Genomic DNA, 26,067 nt, shown 5'->3' with positions numbered 1-26,067 from the left:
AGTGCCAAATTTTACATTAATAGTGTATAAACGTCATCTTCTCCCAGGGCTGTACAAAATAACACGAATTATGGAACAGTCTGTATATATATATATATATATATATATATATATATATATATATATATATATATATATATATTAGGGTGGAGTGAAAAGAGGCCAAAAATTTTTTTTTCGAAATTCGATTTTAGATAGGGGGCAAAAGTTGCATCATATCGTAGTACTTTACCATGCAAAATTTCAATTCTCTAAAATAATTTTTAGCCGGGGCGCAATGGGCCTTAAGTTTGATAGATTTTATAAATGAGTGAAAAGAGCCCAAATTTTTATTTTTTTTAAATTCGAAATCGGATATAGGGCAAAAGTTGCATCATATTGTAGCACTTTGCCACCGGAAATTTCAATTCTCTAAAATATTCTTTAGCAGGAGTGCAATGGGCCTTAAGTTTGATAGGTTTTGTAAATAAATACACGTTTATTGTTCATTTGTATAATTATTAGGCAGCTCTTCGCTTGAAGAAGACTGTAATTTGAAGGTTATTATGATTTGTTGGCGTGTCTAGGTAGATTTCTAAGGCTATCGAAGTTCATATTCTATGTTAAGGCTACATCAACCCAGAACTCACCACATGGAGATGGCTACCGTCGAGTTCCATCCCACTTACCCACCAGTATTAGATTGAATGTTTCATAAATTTCATTCACGTTTTCAAGCAAAATACTGCGACTTTATCTGAAAAGTAGTCATGTATTTTCTTAAGTCAAATTTGGAACGAATAAAGAAATCTCTCCTGGTTCACATACTGATGAAGAACCTTCACTAAGTATTTTCACTAATCTTTCCACTGCTTGCGTATAACATGGAAACTCATGGATATTAATATTTGTACTTTCTCAAGAACAAATTCTCGCAATTTGTCATCTGTGATATGAGTCAGTATTGGCGGTTCTGTTGTTACACCCATGTTAGTTTATCATTTCTGTGTAATTACTAGCCTCGAAGTTTAACACGGCACTTGGAAGGAATGAGCTTCACGTTTACATTGTTTTCTGGATTGGAGGATTTTATCGGTAGCAAGGAAATGCATTCTGAGGCTAGTCACCAATCATGGCAATAAGAATATTTTCAGAATTCGCATAGAATGCATTTCTGGAAATAACTTTATTGACAAAAGTCTTGTATGGTTCTTGCAAACATCTCGAAAGTCTTATGGTCAAGAACAAATGTTTAGCTCCATATTTGACAAGAGATTTCAGTTTTATGCTGAACCACACTGGTACATATACTTTTACTACGAATTTAACGAGAGTTTAGAGCTCCTCTGAAGAATTTGGCATTGATATATATAGACGCGAAAGTCTACAAGCCATTGTTAACCAGCGAGTATGCGCAAGTTTCCTAGGTTTCTTATCTGCTAGGTTTTTATCACAGCCTCCTCTTACGACAGATTGACATATTTCATACAAATATCTTTGATCATAACTGAGATGAAGCACGTTTAGGTATGTAGGGAGTTCTGAAGAAATCTTTCCGAAGCTGCACACTGGATTCGTCTCACAATTCACCAATGATCTACCAATAGGACCAGACAAAGTACCAGTAGTCACATCATCGATTTCTTTCAGTAAATGATGAAGTAGTAGTTCAATGATGTGCAATAAACGTATGCATCACTGCTAGGGTCTCTCTAAATGGTTTTCGAGCACTCTAATCATCATCCTTTTGACCCAACATTAGTATTAGTACCATCGAAGCCGATAGTTACCATATTTCATAGGTCCACATTATTTTCTTGTAATTCCCGGCAGATTGAACTAGCAGTATTCTTTGCTAATGCTGAAACGGTCAAAGAAGCATGGCTGAGAAATTTATTACCCGGTTCTTCAAGGGCACAATAATGATCTTTCCTCTTCATATCTCTATGACTTCCGGAGCCGGACATTGCGAGTGTTTGGTCTTTCTTCCCATCAAAATAAATGGTACAAGTTTTCTCTTTATTAACAGTCACTTCAGTTCTTACACTTTTATGATTTTTCGCAATCTCTCTTTGTATTTTACTTCTATCCATTATGTTTTGCAGCTGCTCTGGACTTACAATATTAAAATCTTCCAAAACTTCAGTAGCAATAGCTGCAATTTTTCTTCCAGTCACGCCGGTTTTCTCCTTCACTTTTGCTAATGTTGGGAGGAATTTTCTCATTTCTATGCATCTAATCTGTGATTGCTTTCTTGTCTTTAAAGGATACTTCCAACTAAAATCAGGATCTCCTCCAGCTTTAGCGTGTTCTTTATTGCCTTCGTTTTTTGTTTCCAAAGATGACGAGGAGTCTAAAGATTCAATAATGTAACTGGTATTGTTTTGGTTGAAAGTTTGACCGCTAGTTGCTTTTTGGCTTTTCTTTTTTTCTTGTCCAAGTAACATCAATACCACCGATTACCATTTTTCTATTTATCCTTTGGTCTGATAAAACACTCTCCGATTCAGGCATTTTGAGTGTCCTGTGCAACGACACACCGTGAAATCTAAACACTTGCAAGCTGCTATATCAAATGGTTTATTGCCCTGCTTCTTCAATTCTTGTAATTTATTTCTTCTTTCATGCTCCCTCTTACTGCCAATTTTAAAAATATTTTCAGTTTCCTGTGGTAACTGTTGATCACTATTGATACACAGCCGAGCGAAACAACATGAATTGAAACACGTTACCAAATGTCTTCCACCTTTTCTGCTACCTTCGTGGAAACCAAATTCTCTGCTGGTTCTTTACTTCCGCCCCCTTCAGCTGCTGACGCGTAAATATTTGGTCTAGGAATTAATTCGTGCGGGTGGACAAGAGATGGCGCAACGAATGGAGCGTCCCACAGTTCCGTGTATCCACACATGTGTTGCAAACCCCTGTCATCGCGTATCGTTCGTAGTATAGGGCAGTGGATTAAAGCGTCAACAACACCAGTTTGTAGTTAAGTGAACATGGCGCAATTTGTGCCTGATAAAGAGTTTTTGCGGGGTGTCCTGCTGCATTACTTTAACATGCAGAAAAGTGCGACTGAAAGTCATCGTATTTTGGTGGAAGTGTATGGTGACCATGCTCTAGCTAAGCGAACGTGTCAGAAGTGGTTTGCACGGTTTAGAAGTGGTGATTTCGGCTTGGCAGACCAAGAGCGAGGTGGACAGCCAAAAAAATTTCAAGACGAAGAATTGACAGCATTGCTCGAGCAGGATTCGTGTCAAACGCAGGAACAACTTGCAGCAGCATTAGGCGTTGATCAAACAACAGTCTCCAAACGCTTGAATGCCATCGGAATGATTCAAAAGATGTCACATTGGGTTCCACATGAATTGAAAGACAGAGACGTTGAAAGACGAAAAACCATTTGCGAATTGCTGCTTCAACGACAGAGCAGAAAGGGGTTTCTGCATCGAATTATTACGGGTGATGAGAAGTGGATCCATTACGAGAACCCTAAACGAAAAAAGGACTGGGTGAAACCAGGTGAACCAGGTCCATCACAACCAAAACGAGATATTAACTGTGCAAAGGTTATGCTGTGCATATGGTGGGATATGAAAGGTGTGGTGTACTATGAGCTGCTGCAACCGGGTGAAACTATGAATGGAGAACGTTATCGACGACAATTAATGCGTTTGAAGCAAGCTCTGGCCAGAACACGACCAGAATGGGAGAACAGACATGATAAACTTATTGTTCAACATGATAACGCTCGCCCACAGGTCGCAAAACCGGTCAAAACCTATTTAGAAAATGTCGGATGGGAAGTTTTACCCCACCCGCCGTATTCACCAGACGTTGCTCCTTCGGACTACTACTTGTTCGATTGCATGAACAACGATTTGATTGGACAGCGGTTTACTTCTTCAGCAGATATCGAAACATGGGTCTCTGACTGGATCGCTTCCAAGGATGAGGACTTCTTTCGCCACGGAATCCGTACATTGCCTGACAGATGGGCGAAAGTGGTGGCTAGCGATGGACAATATTTTTCTTAAGGTATTTATGTATTTTGTGTTTGTACTACAGCTTCAATGTGTGCGTACCAACCGCACGAATTAATTCCTAGACCAAATAAATAATATGCCATCACGTCTTCGTAAGTTGGAAGCGTTCTCCAATCGCGACCTTTGGCACTACGAAACATCTTTTGTGCTCTTGACATATTCTACTTGGTTGATTTTGGCATCTTTCTTCTTTATAGCACAAAACAAAAACACCAGATGTTAGGCTGTAATACAGTGGTAGATAATAAAGCCATTAGTAACTACAAAAGCGCAAAACTACGCAAATCACTAACGTAGCAACACGGCCGCTAACCAGACACGTGCCCCGAGTACAGGTACAACACACTAACAACAATCGTCAAGCTGCCAAACAGTTGCAGAAGAGTTTAGCACCTGCAAGAGCGCGCGCCCTGATTTTGTTTTGTACCCTCTTATCTCCACCCACCAAACTATTATACCAGTGACTTAGTACTGCCAGCAAGTTCATTATACCAGAAAAAGACTGTTACTAAATAGAAAAAACTTCTTTATGGCAAACTAGCAAATTGCTTATAGTTGATCAATTTTCGTCTAATTATTCCCGAATTTCAGCGCCATTGCGCCCCGGCTAAAAATAATTTTAGTGAATTAAAAGTTATTGCTGTTATCTACTGATACAGGATGCATCTTTTGCACCCTGTCTACACTAAAACTTACAGTCTGCTTCCAGCGAAGATCTGCCAAATAGTTACATAATAAATGGAAATAGATTTACAAAATCGCAAACTTAAGGCCCCTATCCAAATTCGCATTTCGCATTAAAAATTATTTCAGAGAGCTGAAATTTTCTATGGTAAAGTATTATGATATGATGCAACTTTTGCCCCCTATCCAAATTCGCATTTCGAAAAAAGATTTTTTCGCTCCACCCTATATATATATATATATATATATATATATATATATATATATATATATATATATATATATATATATATATATATTATAGGAACAGTCTAACCCGACCTGCCCAATGTTGAAGATATATTTGCACCGCTGCTTATATATAAGTACTTTTAAGAAGCGAGAGCAAATCTGACCATATCTTAGCAATTAAAGTAGAGATACGATGTGACAATCCTGTATTTAATCTAAAACTAACTTTTTCTTATGGAAACAGGTCCTCCCTGATGAATGTAAACAGTGCAAGAGTTTCTCAAATTGTGGAAGAGATAGATAGGCGAATAGTATCTCTTAGTCCCACAGTGGGATTATACATGTATTGGTCTAGGTAAGTTTTAGTATGATAACTTTCGTTAGTCTATTTAATTTACATTTGATGTATATTATTATTATTATTAGTAGTAGTAATTATTGTTGTTCTCCATCTTTGTTTGTTAATAATAATAATAACAACAACAACAACAACAACAACAATAATAATAATAATAATAATAATAATAATAATAATAATAATAATAATAATAGTAATAGTAATAATAATACTAATAATAAAATACAATTTTCAAGATGTTTAACAACAACAATGTAAGCTTCATATTGTCAGTTCTTCTACCAAAGTACGATTAGTAAAATGTTGTCACAGGTGATATTTGAAGTTTCCTATACCAGCGTACTTAAACTGAAAAGAACATTGCAAGTTTTGGTCCATCTAAGCCGTATTACTAGTGACCTATGTGAACTCTGGCGGTGAAGAATAATTAGGCTAGTGATTTTTTTTTTTTACAAAATATTGTAGATTGTTTTGGATATGGAGCCACTAAAAATTAAAATGAGGAAATTAATATAAAATATGCGCGCGAAGGAAAAGCAATCACAGAGTTGGATACCATCGCAGCGGCAACCATCATTGTGCACCAAGCTAAGGTCAGTGGGGGTGTTCAAGCTGCTGGTAGCTATTTCGACGGTGGCAGCAGACGAGAACTTCAAAAGAGAAGAAGAACTAGAAGAATAATCCATATGTGTGTCTAACTGATGGACCTTCACTTCTAAGGAAGCAGGAGAGCTCATTCCCCATCTGCGTCTGAAGGAAAACTTGCTAATGATGTAAGACTACCTTAGTTTCAATTGAAAGTGTTCCCGGAAAGCCTGAAAAAGGCGATATCGTTTTACGATTTATTTGGGGGCTCAGTACACAACAACAAATATTTGTCAAGTGCTCAAACGTAGTAAGAATTAGAAACATCCTTCAAAGGGGAACCATTACAACTCCCTCACGCGATACAAACCACGAACAGCAGTTACAAAGAGGCGTGGGATGTTTTTAATGCACAGTAGAAGAAGAGGGAAATGGTGAACACGGCAATCAAGCGTTTATTTACGCAACCTGGAATACAGCAAGAAAAGCTGACCGCTTCACGTACGTTAATTGATACCACGATGGAGTGCCGGCGGTCTCTCAAGATGCTCAAGCGTCAAAATGAACTCTAGGATATTATCTTGGTTTATCGTATCGCGGATAAGCTGGACAGTGAAACTCATACACAAGGGAAATTTCATTAGAAACAAATGAACTGCCATCTTTGATAAGCTAGCAAAATTTCTTGATAACAGATCCTTCGCACTAGCAATGTCTGCTGGCGGGAAAGCACACGTCGCTGGGAGTAGTGAACAAGTGAAGAATGATTCATGACGAAAAACAAACTTCGTTCCATCTTAAGAGTAGTGAGCGTGCTAAAACATTATGTGAAGTATGCAATGAAACGATCCCCTTCACAAATGTACGGAGTTCACTAAGCCCAAGTGTCTGATCGTGTTACCCTGGTGAAGGAGAAAAAAAAATGTGTTGTTACTTTCATGGTAACAACTATTTTCCAGAGGGACAATCGGTATTTCTAGTGCTTCACTGCTGCGTGCGCGACCGACAGAGAGGGAAAGAGGATGCTTAGACTATTTCTTGCAATTGACATTGAACTTTATCTCATAAGTGAAACCGATGGTTGCGAACATTTTTATTAGTGCAGTCATCACTAACGTCCGAAGCTAATGACGAGTTCGGACACGTGTTTTCTTCAAATTGATTGGAATTTTAATCTTCAATTGGCGAATTCTCAAAGGTATTTTCCATTGCCAACCAATTTTTTGGAACCCATTCTCGTTTACTTGATAAATGTATCTTAATTAGGGGCTACTACAGAAAATAAATACATAAAATTGAAGTAACAGAAAATAATGTATTTTTGAGATGAACATACAATTCACGCGTCACGCGAAGTTCCAATATGAGAAATCAATCAATATTTTCAGTTGAAATTACTGAAAAAGACAGAAAATGGCTATTTAAAACTCCATGTGTAAACCTGTTCTTGGAGCGATTCTATTTGTAATATTACAACGCGTTATTTCGAAAAATGCCTCGTGGCCAAGCAGATTTAGTGTGCTGTTGAAATTCTAGAATCGAAGGATAGCAAATCGAGCCTGAGTGCAGAAAGCTGTTTTATTCAATGTAGTGATTTTATTTTTAAATATAAATGTCTACTTTGAAGTGTTTGAAAACAAAAGAAGACCAGAAGAACAATCACTTTTCAAAGCTCAGTCACATTTATTCACTATGTTCATCAATTAGGATATATACAAAGACACTAAAATGAGAAACGTTAACTATCCTTATTAACATTAATACCAAGTCCGTTATAATGAGAACAGATTTGTGATCTGAATACCAACCTTAACCATATGTTCAAAATGAAAATTATTTATGTTCTTGATCCCTATTGCAACACACAGGTGCATATGTAGAGAGAGAGAGTGAGAGTGCAAGAGAGAGATAAAATATTGTATTTTTAATTAAAATAGTTAGTGTAAATCATAATCTGGATTTTTATAAAGCAATTTCAACAATCATATAGAAAATGTATACTGCTTAAAATTGAATTATATTGCAATTCCAGAATCTGAAATGAAATGAAATGAAATTTCTGAGTCTTACGTCCCACGATTATGCCGGTTAGGCTAAAGGAGACGGTGATGATGAGTAATGAATGAAATGGTGGAATGAAGAAAGTGGGAGGAAACGGGAGAATCCCGAGAAAACCCACGCACACGGTATTTGTCCACCACAAAGTTCACTTGGCGGGAGCAGGGTTTCAACCCGAGACCCCTAGCACCAGAGGTAAATTCCCTACCACTGAGCCACCGCGGCCCCTTATTCCAGAATCTGTAACATCTTACATTTCTTATTTATTTACATTTCTTATTTATTTAATATTAACTTATTGTATAGTTTGTAGCATGAGTATCATCTGATATGTAAGACCAATTTATCTATAAATTTAATTTAATTAGGAAATTGATATGCAAAAATGCCGGCTTTTTTGAATCGATGTTTTTTTTGCACATAAAAAGCCGGCTTTTTTGGGAAAAAACGAGAATTTTGGAAATTTTGGCTTTTTTTCATTTTCATGATTTTTCTATTTGAATAGCTTTCTTATAGTATACTCTAAAGTTAAATAAGATTTCATGACCTAAATATCATATTTTGCTCTGGAATTCACCATCATGATGGATGGAGCACATGTTTTATGAATTAAAGTAAACATACAGTACGTAGTATTTGAGGGCAATTGTAAAGGATATTTAACTTTATTTTAAATCGACATTTTTTCTTCTCTACGTCATTTCTTTTTTAGTCAGCCGTTTTTCGTTTCTTAGAGATTAGTAGGCCTACTCTAGCTTCTAGACTTCTAGGCTTCTAGCACATAAATTAAACTTATGTTTTTCAATATATCCGTCAGAGGGTACGTTTGTCAGTACATCTATCAGAGCGGACTTCCACACTTTTGTTATACTGTAGCTGTGCAATGATTTAGCAGTAGCCTTCCGGGTTCAACCTTGAGTACAGTTTTATAGAAATAATCAGTAGTGGATTCAGAAAAGTATTTTGGGAGGTGTTTCTCTGCTTAATGTTTGTTGTTTCTAAAATTTCCTAATTTTTGTTTGGGAGGAGCTTGAAGTTTATGAGTATAGGCATAAGTAATATTTCGTTTTGTTTGTATTCAGCAATAGTCTTCCGGGTACAATGTTGAAAACCATTTCATACTGATAATCAGTGGCGGATTTAGAACAAGTATTTTGGGAGGGTTTTTCCATATTTATGTTTAGTTTTTCTAAAAATACCTAATTTTTATTTAAGGAGAGCTTGAAGTTTATGAGTAAAGGCATAACAAATATTTCGATTATTTTAGAAATTCCTTAATTTAGGGATACAGGCTTCAATCTGTAAGAAACCCCCACCCTACCCCCTTTCGCAAATCCGTCACTGCTGGTAATTAGTAATAACAACGATTTAAAAACGATAAAGGCAGTCGGCCAGGATTCACAGTACACGCACTTTTTCTACATTCACAGATGGAATTAAGAAAAACTTTTGTCAAAATGGTCGAATTCGGGGTTGCATCCCGGACTTCCCGATAGAAATGCAAAAACTAACCACTCACTCATGGTTGCTGTGCAGTTGTGCTTAACTTAAATATATTCTCTCTCTCTATGGCTTATGGAACCCGAAGGTTCGGTGCCGCGTTCACAAAAGCTCTCCACTGACTTCTATCCTTAGCCAACTGGATCCAGTTTTTACTTTGTATTCCTATTTCTGTGAGAACCATCTTAATATCATAATCCTCCCTTCTGCCTCTAGCTTTTGCTAATGGACATTTTCCCATTGGATTTCCAGTTAAAATTTTGAAAGCATTTCTACCTTCTTCCATTCTGGCTACATGACCTACCCACCTGAGCCTCCTAGACTTGATGACCCTAACGATGTTTAGTAAACAGTATAAATTATGCAGTTCTTCGTTATGAAGTTTCCCTCATTCCCGTTCCTCTTGTGTCCGAGTATTCGTCTTAGGATTTTTATTTTCAAATAGTTTCAGTCTGCGTTCTTCTCTCATCGCAAACGACCATGTTTCACAATCATACAGAACAACAGGCATGATTATCGTTTTATATATTTTAAGCCTTAAATTCCTCGACAGAATTTGCGACGACAAAATGTTTTGAACTGAATAAAAACACGAATTTCCTGGTTTCATTCGACATTTAATTTCTTTGTGGATATGAATTTGGTCTGGTAATTTTGATCCTAGATATTTGAAAGTGTCCACTTTGTCGAAAGTATTATTTGATATTTTAACGCATCCACAACTTGCCGTATTACGATCCCGGTGAACTTCCATGTATTTAGTTTTTCCTGCATTTACTTCTAAACCAATGTCGCTGCAAGCGTTTAGTAAAGCCTATGCATTTCTTTCTATTTTTCTCCTATCATCCCCTATTAAATTTACATCATCAGCATACGCCATAGCCTGGTGAATACCATTCAGCTCTAGGGTCTGGTTGCTATCTTTAACTTTACTTATAGCGTACTCCGGAACAATACTGAATAATAATGACGATAATGCATCTCCTTGTTTCAGACCATTCTCGACGTGGAAGATCATGGACAAATATTTTTCTACTCGGACTTTACTCTGGGATTCATTTAAACACATTTTAAAAGAATTGTGCAATACTTCTCTCCTATCAGAGTCGTAAACCTTTTTAAAATCAATAAACAGCTGATGTACTGGGTAACATATTCCCATTTCTTTTCGAGTATTTATCGAATAGTAAATATCTGGTCGGTAGTTGATCGATTTCCCTAAACCCATACTGATAATCTCCAATAATTTCATCTGCATATGGAACCAATCTTGTTAATATAATGTTAAGAGAAATGCCTCGCTAATTATTACAATAAGTTTTGTCGTCTTTCTTGTGAATTGAAACAGTGATTGATTATCTCCACTCTTCTTAAATGCATTCCATAGTTTTTTTCTTAAACAAAAAAGTTAAATTCCTGTCGTTAAAAATGTAGAAACCTTCAGAGCTGAGTAAACCGTGATGGTGGTTATAAGCCTAAGAATCCACACGATCAGATAAACGGTCTCTTACGCATATGATCCATGAACAGAAAATTCGGTACTTGCCCGATTCTAAACAAACTTAAGGAACAGTCAGTGGATTATACAATTCGGAAATTTACCGATTTTGCAGATCCGAAGCACCTAATAGGTGGTAACAGATTATTACGTATGTGATCAATGAGTGAAAAATGTGTTCGAAATATCCATACAACGTATATGAAAGTTAAAACTTAAAACGTTTCAAGAATGTCCAGAACCACCCGAAACCAAGCTCTTCATGTGCAGCCTTTAAGAGTATCAAATAAATGTATTTCTCTCATGTTTTATTTTATTTTGTTTCCAAAAGAGAGTGTGTGATATTTTGAAGTAAAAATACTACATACAATTTTGCTAGTTATTTGTGTATCATTTTTTAAATAAAAGTACTTACTTTTCTGTATAAGAGGTTTAACAATTATTACATCTGTTGGTTAATCCTTAGAAATTCATAATGTAAATATGATAAGAATTTTTAAAAAATCTTTTCGAAATTCATGGTTTATTTTAGGTTTTATATTATTACTAGAGCAACCCAAAAGCATAAAAAGCATAATAGCAATTTACTCATATGGTTCGTACCTTGAACATGGTTATGGCTGTCTAAGGGCCCAGAAGAAACTAATTTTAAAAGTATAATAAAGCATAATTTTATAAAATAAAGGATAAAGCATAATTTTAAATATACAGCACAATTCTTGGAAAATTCTGTTAAATATTTTTTAAACCAATATTTGCAATGCAAAATCATTGAGAATACAGTATAACAATGCAACAATGAAAAGCTTATTTTTATTTGTGTAAAATTTCCGATGTAATCCTTTGAAGTGCAGAAAAGAAAAAGGAAAAGAAAAAAACTTTCCGCCAACAAATCAACAAACAATAGTTTTCTTCTAAGTGTAACTGCGCAGTTATGTATGGTGATTCGAAATGTACAAAAAGTGCACAAAAATTCCACTGTATATTGTTGTGTACCTCTTGAACGTGAGCACTTTCTGTACTTTTAGTGGCATGTTTCACTTTCCCTTTATATATGCACCTCTAAAGAGCACACAAGTGTTTAAAAAACTGTAGTAAATCGTATCTCTTTACAGTGCATTAAGTAGAAAGTTAATTAAATATGAAGGAAACTGGTTGCATAAAACATTAATAAATAGATCAAGATATTTAGACTTGTATTATTGTATTGTATAGTATATATTATACATTATACACGATTAATGTAAAACAATGATCGAAATGAACAATAAAGCATAATGTGGAGGAAAATAAAACATATTTAAACAAAAAATAAAGCATAATGTGGGTTGCTCTAATTATTATCTACATCAACCCCTAATTAAATGAGTTCTGTGCTGTAGAGAAGCGAAACAAAGTCTGCTTTATCAATTTAAAGCAAAAGTTTGAAAAAAGCCCAAAATTTCCAAAGCAAAAAAACGAAGCAGAAAAAACCGAGTTTTTTTTTCAAAAAAGCCGGTTTTATTTTCGAGCCCTTGCATCTCTAGTTGCTATAAGAACAAGTTTATGAAAATGAAGTGTATAACAATGGTTGTATTCAAAACAGAGTTTGCGTGATGGTGTAAATATTTACACCACCAGCTTTGCAACACTGTGAAATTTAACTTGTCAATCTCACCCTTTTACTTACTTTGCTTCAATGTTCATTGAATTTAGTACAGTATAGTATTATGAAACATTCAATAACTGATCTGGTAGTGAAACATATTTAATAAGATTAACTCACAATACGGCAGATTTCGAGCTCGCTCCGAGCTTTACGACAACTTGATAATATCTTATTATTATATTAGATAAAATATGATGTGGAAGATCTAAATTAAATAAGAAAATGAAATGAAATATTTAAGCTTGAATTCCCACTATTACGCCCTTTAGGCGGGAAGGTTCTGGAATGTTGGTCCGCACATAGATGTAAATTTAGGTTAGTAAGCAGTTTGTTTATTTTCTTTATCAAATCTCAATACACAGTTTATATAGTAATGCCGAGCGAGCGATACCGAGTGAAGACAGGTTAGTAATCAGTTTGATTGCTTTCTTTTTTCACGGCTCGATTGGAATACGGACCAGTGTTCTAGAACCCTGTCCCTTTAAGCTGAATTGATGGAACGAGAAAGTGGGAAGTAACGAAAATGCTTCGATAAAACTCACGGACATGATGTTGTCCACCACAAGCTTACTTGGACGGAATTAAACTAGAGACCGCACGCACCAAAGGTAAGCGCTCTTCCAATGAACCATTGCGTCCCATAAGTTAAATAAGGAAGATAAGCAGTAGGCCCTATATAATTGAATATTGTATCCTCGTCGCCATAAGTGCCTTTACATCGCAGTGACGGGTATGTGACCGCGCAGTACTCCAAGGAAGGGATGGTTGTATAAGAATTTTTGATTAATATTGAAGAGTTTTTATTTTGACTAGGGAATTAACATAGGTATAGGGAGAAAAGACACAGATTTGAAGCATCAGTGCGCGAAAGATTCGTATTCTCAGTTTTTCTATTTATTGCTTTTTATGTTAAGTTAAACACCACAATATGTATCACTGATATTGCAGATCGTATTATTTTGTAAAATCGTTTCTGTAACCTATTGTCAAAACATTCATCTCAAGATATGATGTAGAGAAAAGAGAAAGAGATAAGACATCTGTAATATATGTATAATTACTCAATAAGTAATTATAAGTAATTATAAGTAAATTAGACTCAATAAGTAATTGTAGAAATTAGTTAAAGGACACGTAAGAGAGCGAAAAGGAGGTCGAGAAGTCTGAACTTTTTAGAAACGTCCTAGATAGGTGAAAATATATCCCGGTATCATGTAATTTATTTTTCTTTTCTTATATCCTAGTATACTTTTTTCTTTCACATCCAAACATCTCTATTCAGAATTACGAGACAAAGGTGAAGAGAGAAACATTTTCATCTCAAGAATTGTATCAGAAAAAAAATCTTTTGACTTATGCTAGATTCGAACTCATAACCCTTGAATCCATAAGTCTGTGATCTACCGATTTTTTTAAAAAAAAAAACGTCCTGACTTATTTTTAACTGCAACCACTTTTCAGGACTACTAGACACGACAAGGACACGAACACTGAAACATGGAGGACAGTTAAAATCCCACCCTTGCTACTACAGAGGGACTCGAATCCCCAATGGGCTTCACCTCACGATCATCAGCCTAACGCCTCAGACCGCTCGGCTACACCCACCGGCAGCGATTGAGCTAACAATTACTGTTGCAAAAGCCTGATTTCTACAACTACCGGTTGCTGAATGGTGTGTATTAACGAAATTGGCCGAGATAATTGCTTCATATAGCTATTGCAATACTACTACTACTACTACTACTACTACTACTACTACTACTACTACTACTACTACTACTACTAATAATAATAATAATAATAATAATAATAATAATAAAAAGTTTGGTGTGCGAAGTTAGTCCTCATATGAGATTTTATAAATTATATATAATAAATGTAAGCGTGGTTTATTCGTGCGTGCTACTCAAACTGCGCAACCCATAAGGGTTGTACGCATATGGTACAGTAGCCTTGCGTCCTCCAACCGTGAAGAAAGATTCGGTTTGAACCTATGCATGTCCTAAGAGGAAGGAGGAGATTCAAAGAAAGAAAAGTGGTTTAGAAATTATGCAAAAATAGAATATCTCAAGAGGTGAGTTGATATAGAGTTCAGCGTGTCTTTCAGCTGTGACTATACAAGATGTGCATCTACGACTTAACGTGGAACCCGAACCACACGACTCCTGCCGGAAATCGAAACCCGTATCATCTCGAGCTCTATCATGAGAGACACACAAGGGCGCCCATATTGTGGTTTTCAAAGGGGGCAAGTATAAGCGACATTTAAAATATAGTTCCAAATTTTGTGTAAATATTCAAACAATTTTTGGGTTTTCGATCTTGCAAAGTATAATTTCCTCTAGATAGGGCAATCGCCCCTTCTTACCCCCTTAATGGGCGCCCCTGGAGACACAGGGACATGCAAAAATAATCGAAAATGAACGATATTAATGTTAAATCCATAGCTTTTGAGTAGATTAATTATGAAACCTTCTATATCGTTCACATCAAAGTTTAGCATTATCGTCATGGAGGTTTAATGGGAGGGGTGAAAAGTTAATATTTCTTAATTGAAAGATATGAGTGTCTATTCAATAGTTTTCGGTGTTGCTGAAACTAATAATTACACTCCAGATACCATTAAAGCCTAAAGCTTTACTCTTTCGTTAGCAGGAAGGTTATTCATTTACTTAACTCAGGAGAACTTAAAGTTAAAGATATGAAACTCGATGCATATATTTCTAATTCAAAATTATTAGATACGTATTGTAGCGTAGACTTCTAAGGAGGGGAAGGGTCAATTTATGCAATGATTTCCTTCACATTCGAATAAAATTCTGTTCCATTATATTGCGAAAACTCATTTCGAGTAGTGTCATTGCTAATAGTTTTCCGTATTTGTTTAGACCCCTACTCATTTATAACAGAATCTCACTTTGCTTGTAACATCTCAGCAAGCACTTAGTAAAGTAAATACCATTAAAATCTATGTTCATAGTACAGTGGTGCAAATGCAGTTGAGCTCTTTGGCAATCTTTAGCATGGAAAAAGAAAAAAGGTACCACATTGATATTGGAAAAGTAGCTAATGAATTCCTCCCCGAAAAGGGTCACCCGCACATTTATTTTACAGATGGTGGTTTATAGCTATACGTAAGTTTGTTGAAATTGCCCCATAGTTGTGGGGGCGAGACACTGAAACCATCCGTAATAAGGGGGGAAGTAGCATGTAAAAGTACTCAATATGAGCAATATTAATATCGAAATCGTTATGGTATTAGTTTTCGTGGTCGCAGATGAATAGTGACGCTGTCGATGTTGCTTAAGTTCAAGTTAAGCCTTGGTTGGCATGGAGGTCAGAGTGGGAGGGTGACAGGCAAATAAATAAATAAATAAAGTAAAATAAAATCGAAAACATCCTTTATTTGTGTCGAATATATATTTTTCGGGATCTCTGACATAAACGATAATATTCCAGATGTGGTATATGACCAAGGTTGGCCCCATTCGCATGCGGTTTCAGATGAGAGAACCGGTGAAGATTTCAGAACAGTTCCTTTGACTTAAGTTTCAATACACTTAGAGTGAGGAATGGTAATACACCAAGACTACTCTATATAAGGCTAGGGTCAGACACGCCTCTTTTTTCGCCGTGGAAGCAGTGGTCAAACTATGACGTCACATGGCGACAACTAAAGGGACGTACACACACACATACACAAATACAAAATAATGGGAAACATGTGTGGCTGGAAAGAAGAATTTGAGAAGCATTTCTGTTAGAAATTAGTTTGTTTTGTGATTGTGTTGTGAGCTGTGTTTTGTTGTGTGTATTTTTCCAATATTATCACATATTCGTGTGTTAATGCTGAGTGAGTAAGTGCATGTCTAATATCTAAAGAAAATGCCGTCTGAGTGTGCTGTTTCAACTTGTAAGAACAACAGCAGAAGTTGCAATAAAGAAATTATTTTTCATCGTTTCCCAAAGGATTCTGCGGTCTCTGCGGTGTGGACAGTAAGGTGCAAACGAAAAGACAGTTTTAAGCCCGAAAATAGTCGAATTTGTTCTACGCATTTTTGTAGTGATGATTATGAGCGTGACTTGGAACATGAATTATTAGGCCTCCCTCCCAGAAAACGTCTTAAACAATATGCAGTCCCCAAAATAAGTTTACCGTCTAATTTTTCTCCCCAAAAATCAGAACGAGGTGATCGACAGTTAGTAAGAGAGAGGAAACGACAAATAGCGAGCATACTACAAGAATCACCGCCATCTCCTAAGAAAAAGTGTAAAAGTGTACTGAGTGATAATATATATGATAATGATAATGTTCTCCAAAACAACTTAGTAAAAGAAAACGAAGAATTACGTGCACAGCTAAATAATTTAAAGAATCAATTAGAAACCGAAAAAGGCCGCAACAGAGCTTATCAAGCTCAAATTTCGAATTTGCGTAAAAAGTTAAATCCCAGTAGGCAGCGCAGATTCGTTGCGAGTGAAGTTCGAAGAATTTTACAAACGTCATTCACTGATAGCCAAATTGATTGCCAACTCAATCAGAAAACGAGAACTAAGTGGCAACAAGAAGATATGACGATGTGTTTGTCTCTTTGGACTTTGTCAAAGAAAACATACATGTTCTTGCGCGAAAAGTGCCATTTTCCACTGCCGAGTGTAAGTACCATTCGCCGTTGGTTTCGTTCAATAAAATGTGAGCCAGGTCTTCTGAAGCAAGTCATATGCATATTGAAGGCCAAAGGTGAAAGTCTATCTGTTTCAGAAAAATTGTGTGTGATCTCGTTTGATGAAATGAACATTCTACAAAAAGCTTGTTATGACAAACGGACTGATACTGTATATGAACCTTCTAAACAGGTGTTAGTGGTAATGGTTTGAGGATTAGTGGGTAAATGGAAACAACCAATATATTTTGATTTTGATATTAGGTTTACAAAAACATTATTTGACACAATTGTCCAAGCTCTAGAAGAAATAGGGTATCCTGTGGTTGCTGCAGTATCAGATCTTGGAGGATCAAATAGGCGTCTTTGGAAAGAATTAGGGATAACAATGAATAACACGTCATATCGCAATCCTTTCGACACCGAAAGAAATATATTCTTTTTTGCCGATATTCCTCACATCATTAAGTTATTAAGGAATCATTTCTTAGATGAAGGCTATGTATCACCATCAGGAGAGAGAATTTCAAAATTCCCATTAGTAGCTCTTTCGAAAGATGACTGTAATGAAATTAAAATATGTCCCAAGCTTCGTGACATTCATATGAACGTTCATGGAACAAACAGACAGTGCGTGAAATATGCAACAGAACTTTTTTCGGAAAGTGTTGCAAAGGCAGTGCGGTATGTGTGTCCAAAGGAAGAAACATTATTTAACTTCATTTTGGCTATAGATAAATTTTTTGATGTTTTTAATTCGCGCCTACCTTTCGATTTTAGAAAGCCCTTAAGAAGTGCTTTTGGAAATTCTATTCAATCCCAATTAAGTATTTTGTCGCAAATGCTAAATCTTACCTTAGGTATAAGAAAAGTAGGAAGCAAAAAAATTTTGCCATTTCAGGAAGGTATTGCAATATCTATTAAATCTTTAATATCTTTATTCGAATATGTCAAAAGTAAATATGGTATACAATATATATTAACGAGTAGACTTAGTCAGGATTGCTTAGAGAATCTCTTTTCGCAGCTACGCTTTGCTGGTGGACAGTATGATCATCCTACACCAGTTGAAGTTAAGTATCGATTAAGGAAACTAATTTTAAGTCGCAATGTTTCCGCTATAAGTTCAAATTTGAATGTGAGTGAAGACAGTGACGAGCCGTATGTTTCCTCCGAGTTTTATGTATCACTATTGAAAGAATCACAGAGTATAGTTGAGAACCTCGAACATAAAACTGATGAATGTTCAAGTAGTAATTATGCAATTGAACATGAAGGGCTTCATCGGAACTCTGTACACGGAACGCTGAAGGAAAATAGTGATGAGAACATAAACACGTCAAACGAAGGTTTGCTGTATATAGCTGGATATATAGCTTTCAAAGAAGGTAAAAAATATCCAGAATTATGCTCAGAGGACAAGAAAATAATAGATGGAAAAGTTTCATGGTTGTCGTTTCTCTCTAGAGGTAGTCTTGTGCACCCGTCGAATAAATTTTATGAAGATGTGATGTTCATGAACAGAGAATTTTTGAAGTTTCATGGTTCAACATCATTTCGACAAAAGGCAAAAGTTGTGAAAACCCTATCCGAATTGATATCGCGCAAGATACCACATGTGCCTCTTAGTGTAATCGAAAGATTTATAAGATTAAGAACTATTATTAGGATTAGGCATATAAACAACGTTAGTTCACCAAGTCACGCTCAACAAAAGAAAATGAAAAAGTTAGTGAAGTAATCACACAATGAAGCTTAACGTATCGATATAGCGTCGAAGGGGAGGGTAAGTTATTCATCTTATATTTCTCGCAAAAAAAAACTTCTCTTAGTAGAATAGTTTTAACCTTATGCATTTTTTTTTGTAAATATAGCAAGTCGATTCAAATTTTTTACGCAAATTACTTTTTTAGGGATTTGTTAATTACTTCTTATTTACTCGTTTGATATTTATTCCGTTAGTTACTTCATTTCGGTGTTTGTGCGTGTGTCAGGGGGGAGTAGACTGTTGCAACTTCTAAAGTTAGTGTGAAAAATGCTATTTATAGGTAGCATTTTTTCGTTTCACCTTAATTTTCGGGGGAATCTACACCCCACGGACTATTCCCTGGCTACCTCCCTGTCACCAAGATACAAATAGAATTGCTTAGATAGGTGAAGGAAGGGAGTGATCCCCGTCCCCAGTATTTTGCATCTTATTTTTAATAATAGAAATGTAACTAAATGTGGAGATTTGGGCGAACATTGTAAAGTTAACGTGCTCCAAACTAGGAAATTATTTATATTTTTTCCTATTTCGTTTCTTTCATCCGAAATTTTTGTGCTATTATCCTCTTTCCATAGAATTTACAAGGTGGTAAAATCTCCGTATTTCAATAGACGCGGGAAATGTCTTCCGCAAGCTCTGCTGGTCTCCTAGCTTGATTCTTGTCACCACTCAACGTCACGAATACGTCACAGATCACGTGACAGAGCACGACCCCAGCCTTATATAGAACAGTCTTGGTAATACACAAATACTGGTGTCACATCCGGACCTATCAGAGGTATGATTTCTGGGGAACTGTCGTTGCTCCAGGGAGGCATTACCCCAGGATCAGTCCCTAAAATTCTTACTGCTTTACAGGAGCGTAGGCAGGAATTTATTTCAGTGATCGAAAGCATTTTTAGGGTTAAACTGTTCAGATGGTAATGTATTCGTATACTAAATTCGTTTGAAATCCCTCCAGGAGCCCATGTTGCATCGTACGTTCAACTGTACTTTTTTCTGAATCAAAACTTTCTCTCTCTCTCCTCTCTCTCTCTCTCTCTATATATATATATATATATATAAACAGTAACAGGATCGGTTGTAGACATTTTGTATGTGTAAATAAACAATTATTTAGTCGCCCCCACCTAAATGATAATAAAAGAATAGAATGCTGTAATGGACAAAAATTCTTCAGATAGTTGTTACAATTACAAATTTCTTCAATATATAATAATTCAGTCTTCCTGTGAGTATTAAAGGAAAATGGCGAAATTAAACCTAATTAACTGTCGATGAATCCTGACCAAAGTTCCTGTTTTAATAATTTATATATTTTTTTATTAAATAAGCACAGGAAACAACTAAAATGTATACCTAAGATGTATTTTGACAAATACAGTTGAAACATAAAAGTCGAAATAGAATAAAACTAATGAGCTTTAAGTCTAACATTATCACAGGTTTGATTTTGACAAAGGGATATGCTCTTACACTTCATTAAAAGCATATTTAAATAGTGTTTTCTAGTGATACAAATATGATAGTTAGCTTAATTTCTCGTTTCTTTGTTACTGTAAAGTTCATGTTATAAAGACACTTTTCTGGCTTTCAATTTGGCAAAATCTCTTATTATTGCATCAATATCAATTTCATTCAGAATGTCATTTTCAATGGCCATCAAAGCTAGTCCATTTAATCGTTCTTGAGATATACTTGATTTCAAATAATTCTTTATTAATTTTAGTTAAACTAGTTCAATACACAACAAATGACAAAAGTGTGTGTCTTAATTGATATTTAATTTGTCCTCAATCCAGTGGCAGCACTTTAAAATCAGGTTCCTTCGCAAAAATTCTTTTCAGGGCCCTTTAGGCCTATAGAACAATTCAATTCTTTCATGTTTCTTTCCAACATAAACGTACGAAATCATGCAGTAACACAATGTAAACACAAGCAAAGATGCACCCAAGATTTTTCTTTCGGGTCCGGAGATTTTTCGGAATAGCCTACAAATGCAAATAATTTTGTGTATCTGCCCCTGAAATTGTGCTAATTGAAGGATCCAGACTCTCAGACTACCTGTGCAGTGTTTCGTCCACACATATTTTTAGTGGGCCACTTTCACCAGGGAGGAGATCAAAATAATACGTCTGTAATATAATAATAAATAAAAGAGTAGCAGCAGTGGCCCTCTGAATACTAAGTGTACCCCCCCCCCCCCGGAAGATTTTTTCTCAAAGGAACACTGCACCTATTAGGAATGCCACCTATTAGGGATGCACCTATTAGGGATCTTTCATCGCTTTCGATTATATCCTTTCAAGTTATATACTTATATGCCGCGTGAAAACTAATTGTATTCAAACATATTTTGAAATACATGAAATTTAATTCAGACCCGTAACAGAAATGACCGTATCGTTCCATTTTAATTCAACAATTAAATTGCTGCAATCAGGTAAAATAACCTTACAGTTTCAAAAGGATGTCGACCTGCAAATGCTTCGTTAACAGTGACTGGTATTGAGAACTCCCCACCTCAACATTTGTATGATTTTGTCCAGAACGCGAAAGAGACCTTTTAGAGCCTTCGGTTGTCTCTTATCTTCTTTCATGTTTTGTAGCTTTCTTTTCCGATAAAATGTTCACTTGGTTTTATATCGTTGCTCATTATTATTACATGAAAAACAAAGTACTATTAAAAAGTGAAAGCACACATCATTATAAATTTAAAAAATAAAACAAAAACGAAATGACTTAGGATAGAAATTAAAATCTTGACGAACGACAAATGAACTAGTAGATATTAACCAAATGAGCATTAAACAGTGGACAGCGATTTGAGCCATTAGGAACTTAAGTTAAAATTTCCCTCAGAAATGATTTTTTTAAAAATCCATTTGTACCGCCCGTCTTTTCTTAGTATTCGCTCCACTCCCTGGGCGAATGGACAAGAACAGCCTACTTGCTTGCATGGGGGCCCGAAGAATTTTTTAGAGGGGTCATCTTCCTGGTTGGTATATTACGTTTGGTATTTTTATTTGTATTAAGAAAATCTTAAGAAATTACACATATATAGTATACTTGTCGTAAGCCAGGTGGGGCCCGGCCCCCTCGTCCCCTTTTGGGCGCCTATGCTTGCTTCAACTTTGATAATGTGAATTTCATTTACGGTGATCTTTCTCAACCCTTAACTGAGGTCATTGAAACAAAGTACTATGCGAAGACACTGTTTAAGAAAAGATGGAGGAGCACCCTTGGAGACATTTCTTTCTACTGTGATAATGCCACCCAATCCATAAACAATACTTGCGGTTGAATTCCTTTCGTTTGTTGATCCATTTCGGATATTTTAAAGACATATTTGGCAATGATATTCTCTAGCAAGGTGTCGGAAGGATTGTTGAGGAAGGAATGAAGAGTCTGTTATATTTGTATTTTGTGCATATGGTGGGATTCTGGAAAGAATACCACTGTCTTTAGCTCTACTTTCATAGTGCTTAATACAACGTTTATTGGAAAGCTAAATTTACCTTCATTTTATCTCATATTCGTAAAATATCCCTTTTCCCTCTTTAAAAAGGTCTATCCTGTGCCGTGGAAATTTTCCTCAAACTAGCATCACTTGTGCGTGTGGTACTGGCATCAATTGATGTACGAGTCCATTTCATTTGTAAAGGGTGTTTTTCAGCCAACCACGCAAAGATTCGACTTTATTGTCCTTTTGATCTATTTTATCTGTATCTCAGTCTGTACAATATTTATTTGAAGCTATATGAGGAAAATATTTCATCATAACATTTTTTAAATAAATATTTACATTTAAAACAAAATTCATTTTTCTAATTTGGCTCCCTGTTCACCTGGCGCCTCCTGCGAACGCATAGTTCGCAGGCTTCAAGATCCGACCCTGCAGTAACAATGAAGTTTCTGTATTACCGCCCGACTATCGTTGTTGTGAAAACATTCATCATGATATGACGTAGGGAAATGAGTTACATTAGGGTTCTAAGATCTAATATCAAAGTTGAAACATCGCAAGTAAAACAAAAACATGTAATAGCAAATAGTATTGAAAATAATTTCAGTTTAAACTAGCTGCGACTACATTTAATTCAAAATTGAACTTCTGGAATGCTACATATGAGCGTAGCTAAAAGAAAAAATCAATAAGAACAGTCGGAATTTGAACCTAAGCCATACAAGTAGGAGTCCTTTACACTAACCATTCATCTACTATATTTTGTTTACTAAAAATATTTTCCATACAGCAAAATGCCATTTCACACTGAAACATTAACAACATAAGAACAAAGATTTCAAGAAAATTTGCCAAAGCTTATGTATTAAAGGTATCCTGGTATTCGCCCAGTGGTACTGCAAAATCACTAGTCAGTATGCCTCGTATCGAAATTTGAACCGGGAGACTCTCAATTTCGAAGCGTCAACATTAACCAGTAACCTTCGTTCGCTCAGTAAATGTCTTCAAAATACTTTTCTGTAATTATTTTTCAAAAATGTTTATTATTTTCATGAAGCAAAGAGTGCATCTTCTACTTGGGTTGAGAACTATATCTACTATACTTCTAACAGTCAACTAATAGTTGTTCATTATTTCTATCGATTTTTTACGTCTACTAAGTTATTTCATTTTTTCATAAGTTTTCACTTCCGTTTATGACAATGATTAGAAATGAAGGCTCCTGTTCTTATACAAATCTTGATCATTGTAACATTTTTAGTCAAAATTCTGAATTATTGAAAATATTTAAATTAGTTAGAATGAAGAGGATAATACTAAGAAACATAGTTAGAAAAAAAGAAAGATTGTTGTTTAACGAATTGATAAAATCAAGCTTTTTCAAAACATAAAAATACGGCATGTTATGGGATGATCATGAAAAAAGTAAAAATAGCCATCGAGGACACACTAACCAACTACTGTACGCGGATAAGTCAAGGTTCGTTAACTTGGTAGACGTATATGAAGAAACCACTAACAGAAAATAGCTGATAGCTTTACGCCTAATCATCTCAGCGACCTCAAAACTATGAATTCTACATTAACATCGGTTGTCGTTTTCGATCATTTTATATGTTACTCCCTTCCATTGTCCCAAGGTATGTCTTACCCCTTATCCCAATGCATGAAAAGCAAATAATATTTTCGCAAACACCGCGAGGGGCATGGAGGGAGTAACAGAACGCACACAGCTCGCTGTATGGCTTAAGGGCAAATACCTAAAGGCATAAGCAATAGGCCACTTGACCAAGAACAATGTCGCAAAACGTAAGACAAGGTAAGCCCACGCGCAGCCTGTCTCTTCGCGTGACATTACCTTCGACACAAAATCACTGACCCTTCGAACAAGATAACATTGTTGCGCTCTCAGAGTCAGGTTTTAATTGTATTTGTGTTGAAGAAATGAAATGAAATCTTTACGTTTTACGTCCCACGGATGTGCCGGTTAGGCTAAAGGAGACGGTGATGATGAGGAATGAATGAAATGAAGAGAGTGGGAGGAAATGGGAGAACCCCAGGAAACAGACGCACACGGTGTTCGTCCGCCACAAAGTTCAATTGGCGGGGGCTGGGATCGAACCCTAGGCCCCAAGCACTAGAGGTGAAAGCTCTGCAATTGAGCCACCGCGGCTCTAAAGGAAAAGGAAAGAAAAGCGCACCCAAGACAATACCTCTAGAGTTGTGGGGAAACTTGTCCAAATAGACATTTCTTTTTATTTACATTTAAAAAGAAATAAAATATATATTTATGATGGAATAAAATTCGACTAATATAATAGACATCTAAATTGGAAATAGCAAAAACAGCTGAAAGTAAGGAGAAAGCAGTAATTACACATCAGGTTCCAAAGAGAATAAACAGCACCGAGTAAGCAAACAACAGCGTTACTCCTCCTGTGGTCCTGTCCCGAGCATGTGTCAAGGTGACGTCATTGCACGATATGACGGAAACGCGTTCAGTGATGAACTTACCAAGCTAGTAACTACTGTATTTACGCCACGGAGTCCGACACTCTATAAAGTGCCTTTTATCTATACAGGATTATGCGCGATCAACATTATAACTGCTACATGTTTCATTTTCTGTTGCAAGAAAATAATTGACATAAAGAGAGGACCTGTACTTAAATGCAAAATTACATAAACGGTCTGGTAGCTTTAGTTAGAACGATCCGTCAAGTGGAGGTGGGGTAAGTTCTCAAACATTTAAATATATGACGTCTTATATACTGTAGGTGCACTACGCAACCAGTTACTAGAGAACAAACCCCGAAGTAGGACTGGTAACAAAACGAGACAATATGAGACTATTGACAGTATTAATCTCCTTTCAACCGACAAATAGCGGTCTCAGTCTCGTCTCGATAGTTTCGAAATAAATTATTTGAAATTATTCTACACTAAATTTGATAGTAGATAAATAAAATACACCTCCAATAGTTCTCCCTATTGCTTCACAATATATAATGGATGCACCATTTTCTACTAGATAAAGTATGAATTAGCAATTCATATACAAAATTCAAAAATACATATGTGTTTCCATTAAATATACTCATTGTTTCTTAAATTATTTATTTACTAATTGAAATACCCAGCGTTGCACGCGAAGAATAGGTTTATATTTCAAAGATATATTTGAGATTAGTTTTTCCAGTAGAATACATATTTGAATCGGAATGAAATATTACGAATCCATTTCCAGCACGAGCAAATGAATTAACTTGCCGCTAACGAAGAATAGAAACTTGGGCTTTTATGGTATCGGGAGTGTCATTATTCACTTCAGCAACCCCAAAAACTATTGAATAGACACTCATATCTTTCAATAAGGAATTTTTAGGACCTCGAAAACTGTGGATTTAACATTAATATCGTTTATTTTCGATTATTTTTACTTGTCCCTGTGCCTCCCATAATAGAGCTAGAGGTGATATGGGTTTCGATTCCCGGCAGGAGTCGTGTGGTTCGGGTTCCCCGTTACGTCGTAGATGCATATCTTGTATAGAGTCACAGCTGAAAGACACGCTGAACTCTATA

General features: G+C 35.9%; 1 protein-coding gene across 1 annotated transcript; it reads left to right on the top strand.

Moving 5' to 3' along the window:
* The first annotated feature begins 16,472 nt into the window (after window positions 1–16,472).
* LOC145682124 (uncharacterized) lies at window positions 16,473–17,465 on the top strand. The gene has a single exon (XM_081753718.1). The coding sequence runs from the start codon at window positions 16,473–16,475 to the stop codon at window positions 17,463–17,465; it is 993 nt and encodes a 330-aa protein (XP_081609844.1).
* The last annotated feature ends 8,602 nt before the right edge of the window (window positions 17,466–26,067 follow it).

The sequence above is a fragment of the Thermobia domestica genome, chromosome 3 (genome assembly GCF_964235325.1).
Source record: "Thermobia domestica chromosome 3, izTheDome1.hap1.1, whole genome shotgun sequence".
Classification (NCBI taxonomy): domain Eukaryota; kingdom Metazoa; phylum Arthropoda; class Insecta; order Zygentoma; family Lepismatidae; genus Thermobia; species Thermobia domestica.
Note: the sequence above shows the minus strand (reverse complement) of the source record. Positions and strands in the feature narration are given on the sequence as shown.

What these genes read in the sequence shown, in the direction of transcription:
- LOC145682124 (XM_081753718.1), top strand. Translation starts at nt 16,473, where the DNA reads ATGCCGTCTGAGTGTGCTGTTTCAACTTGTAAGAACAACAGCAGAAGT.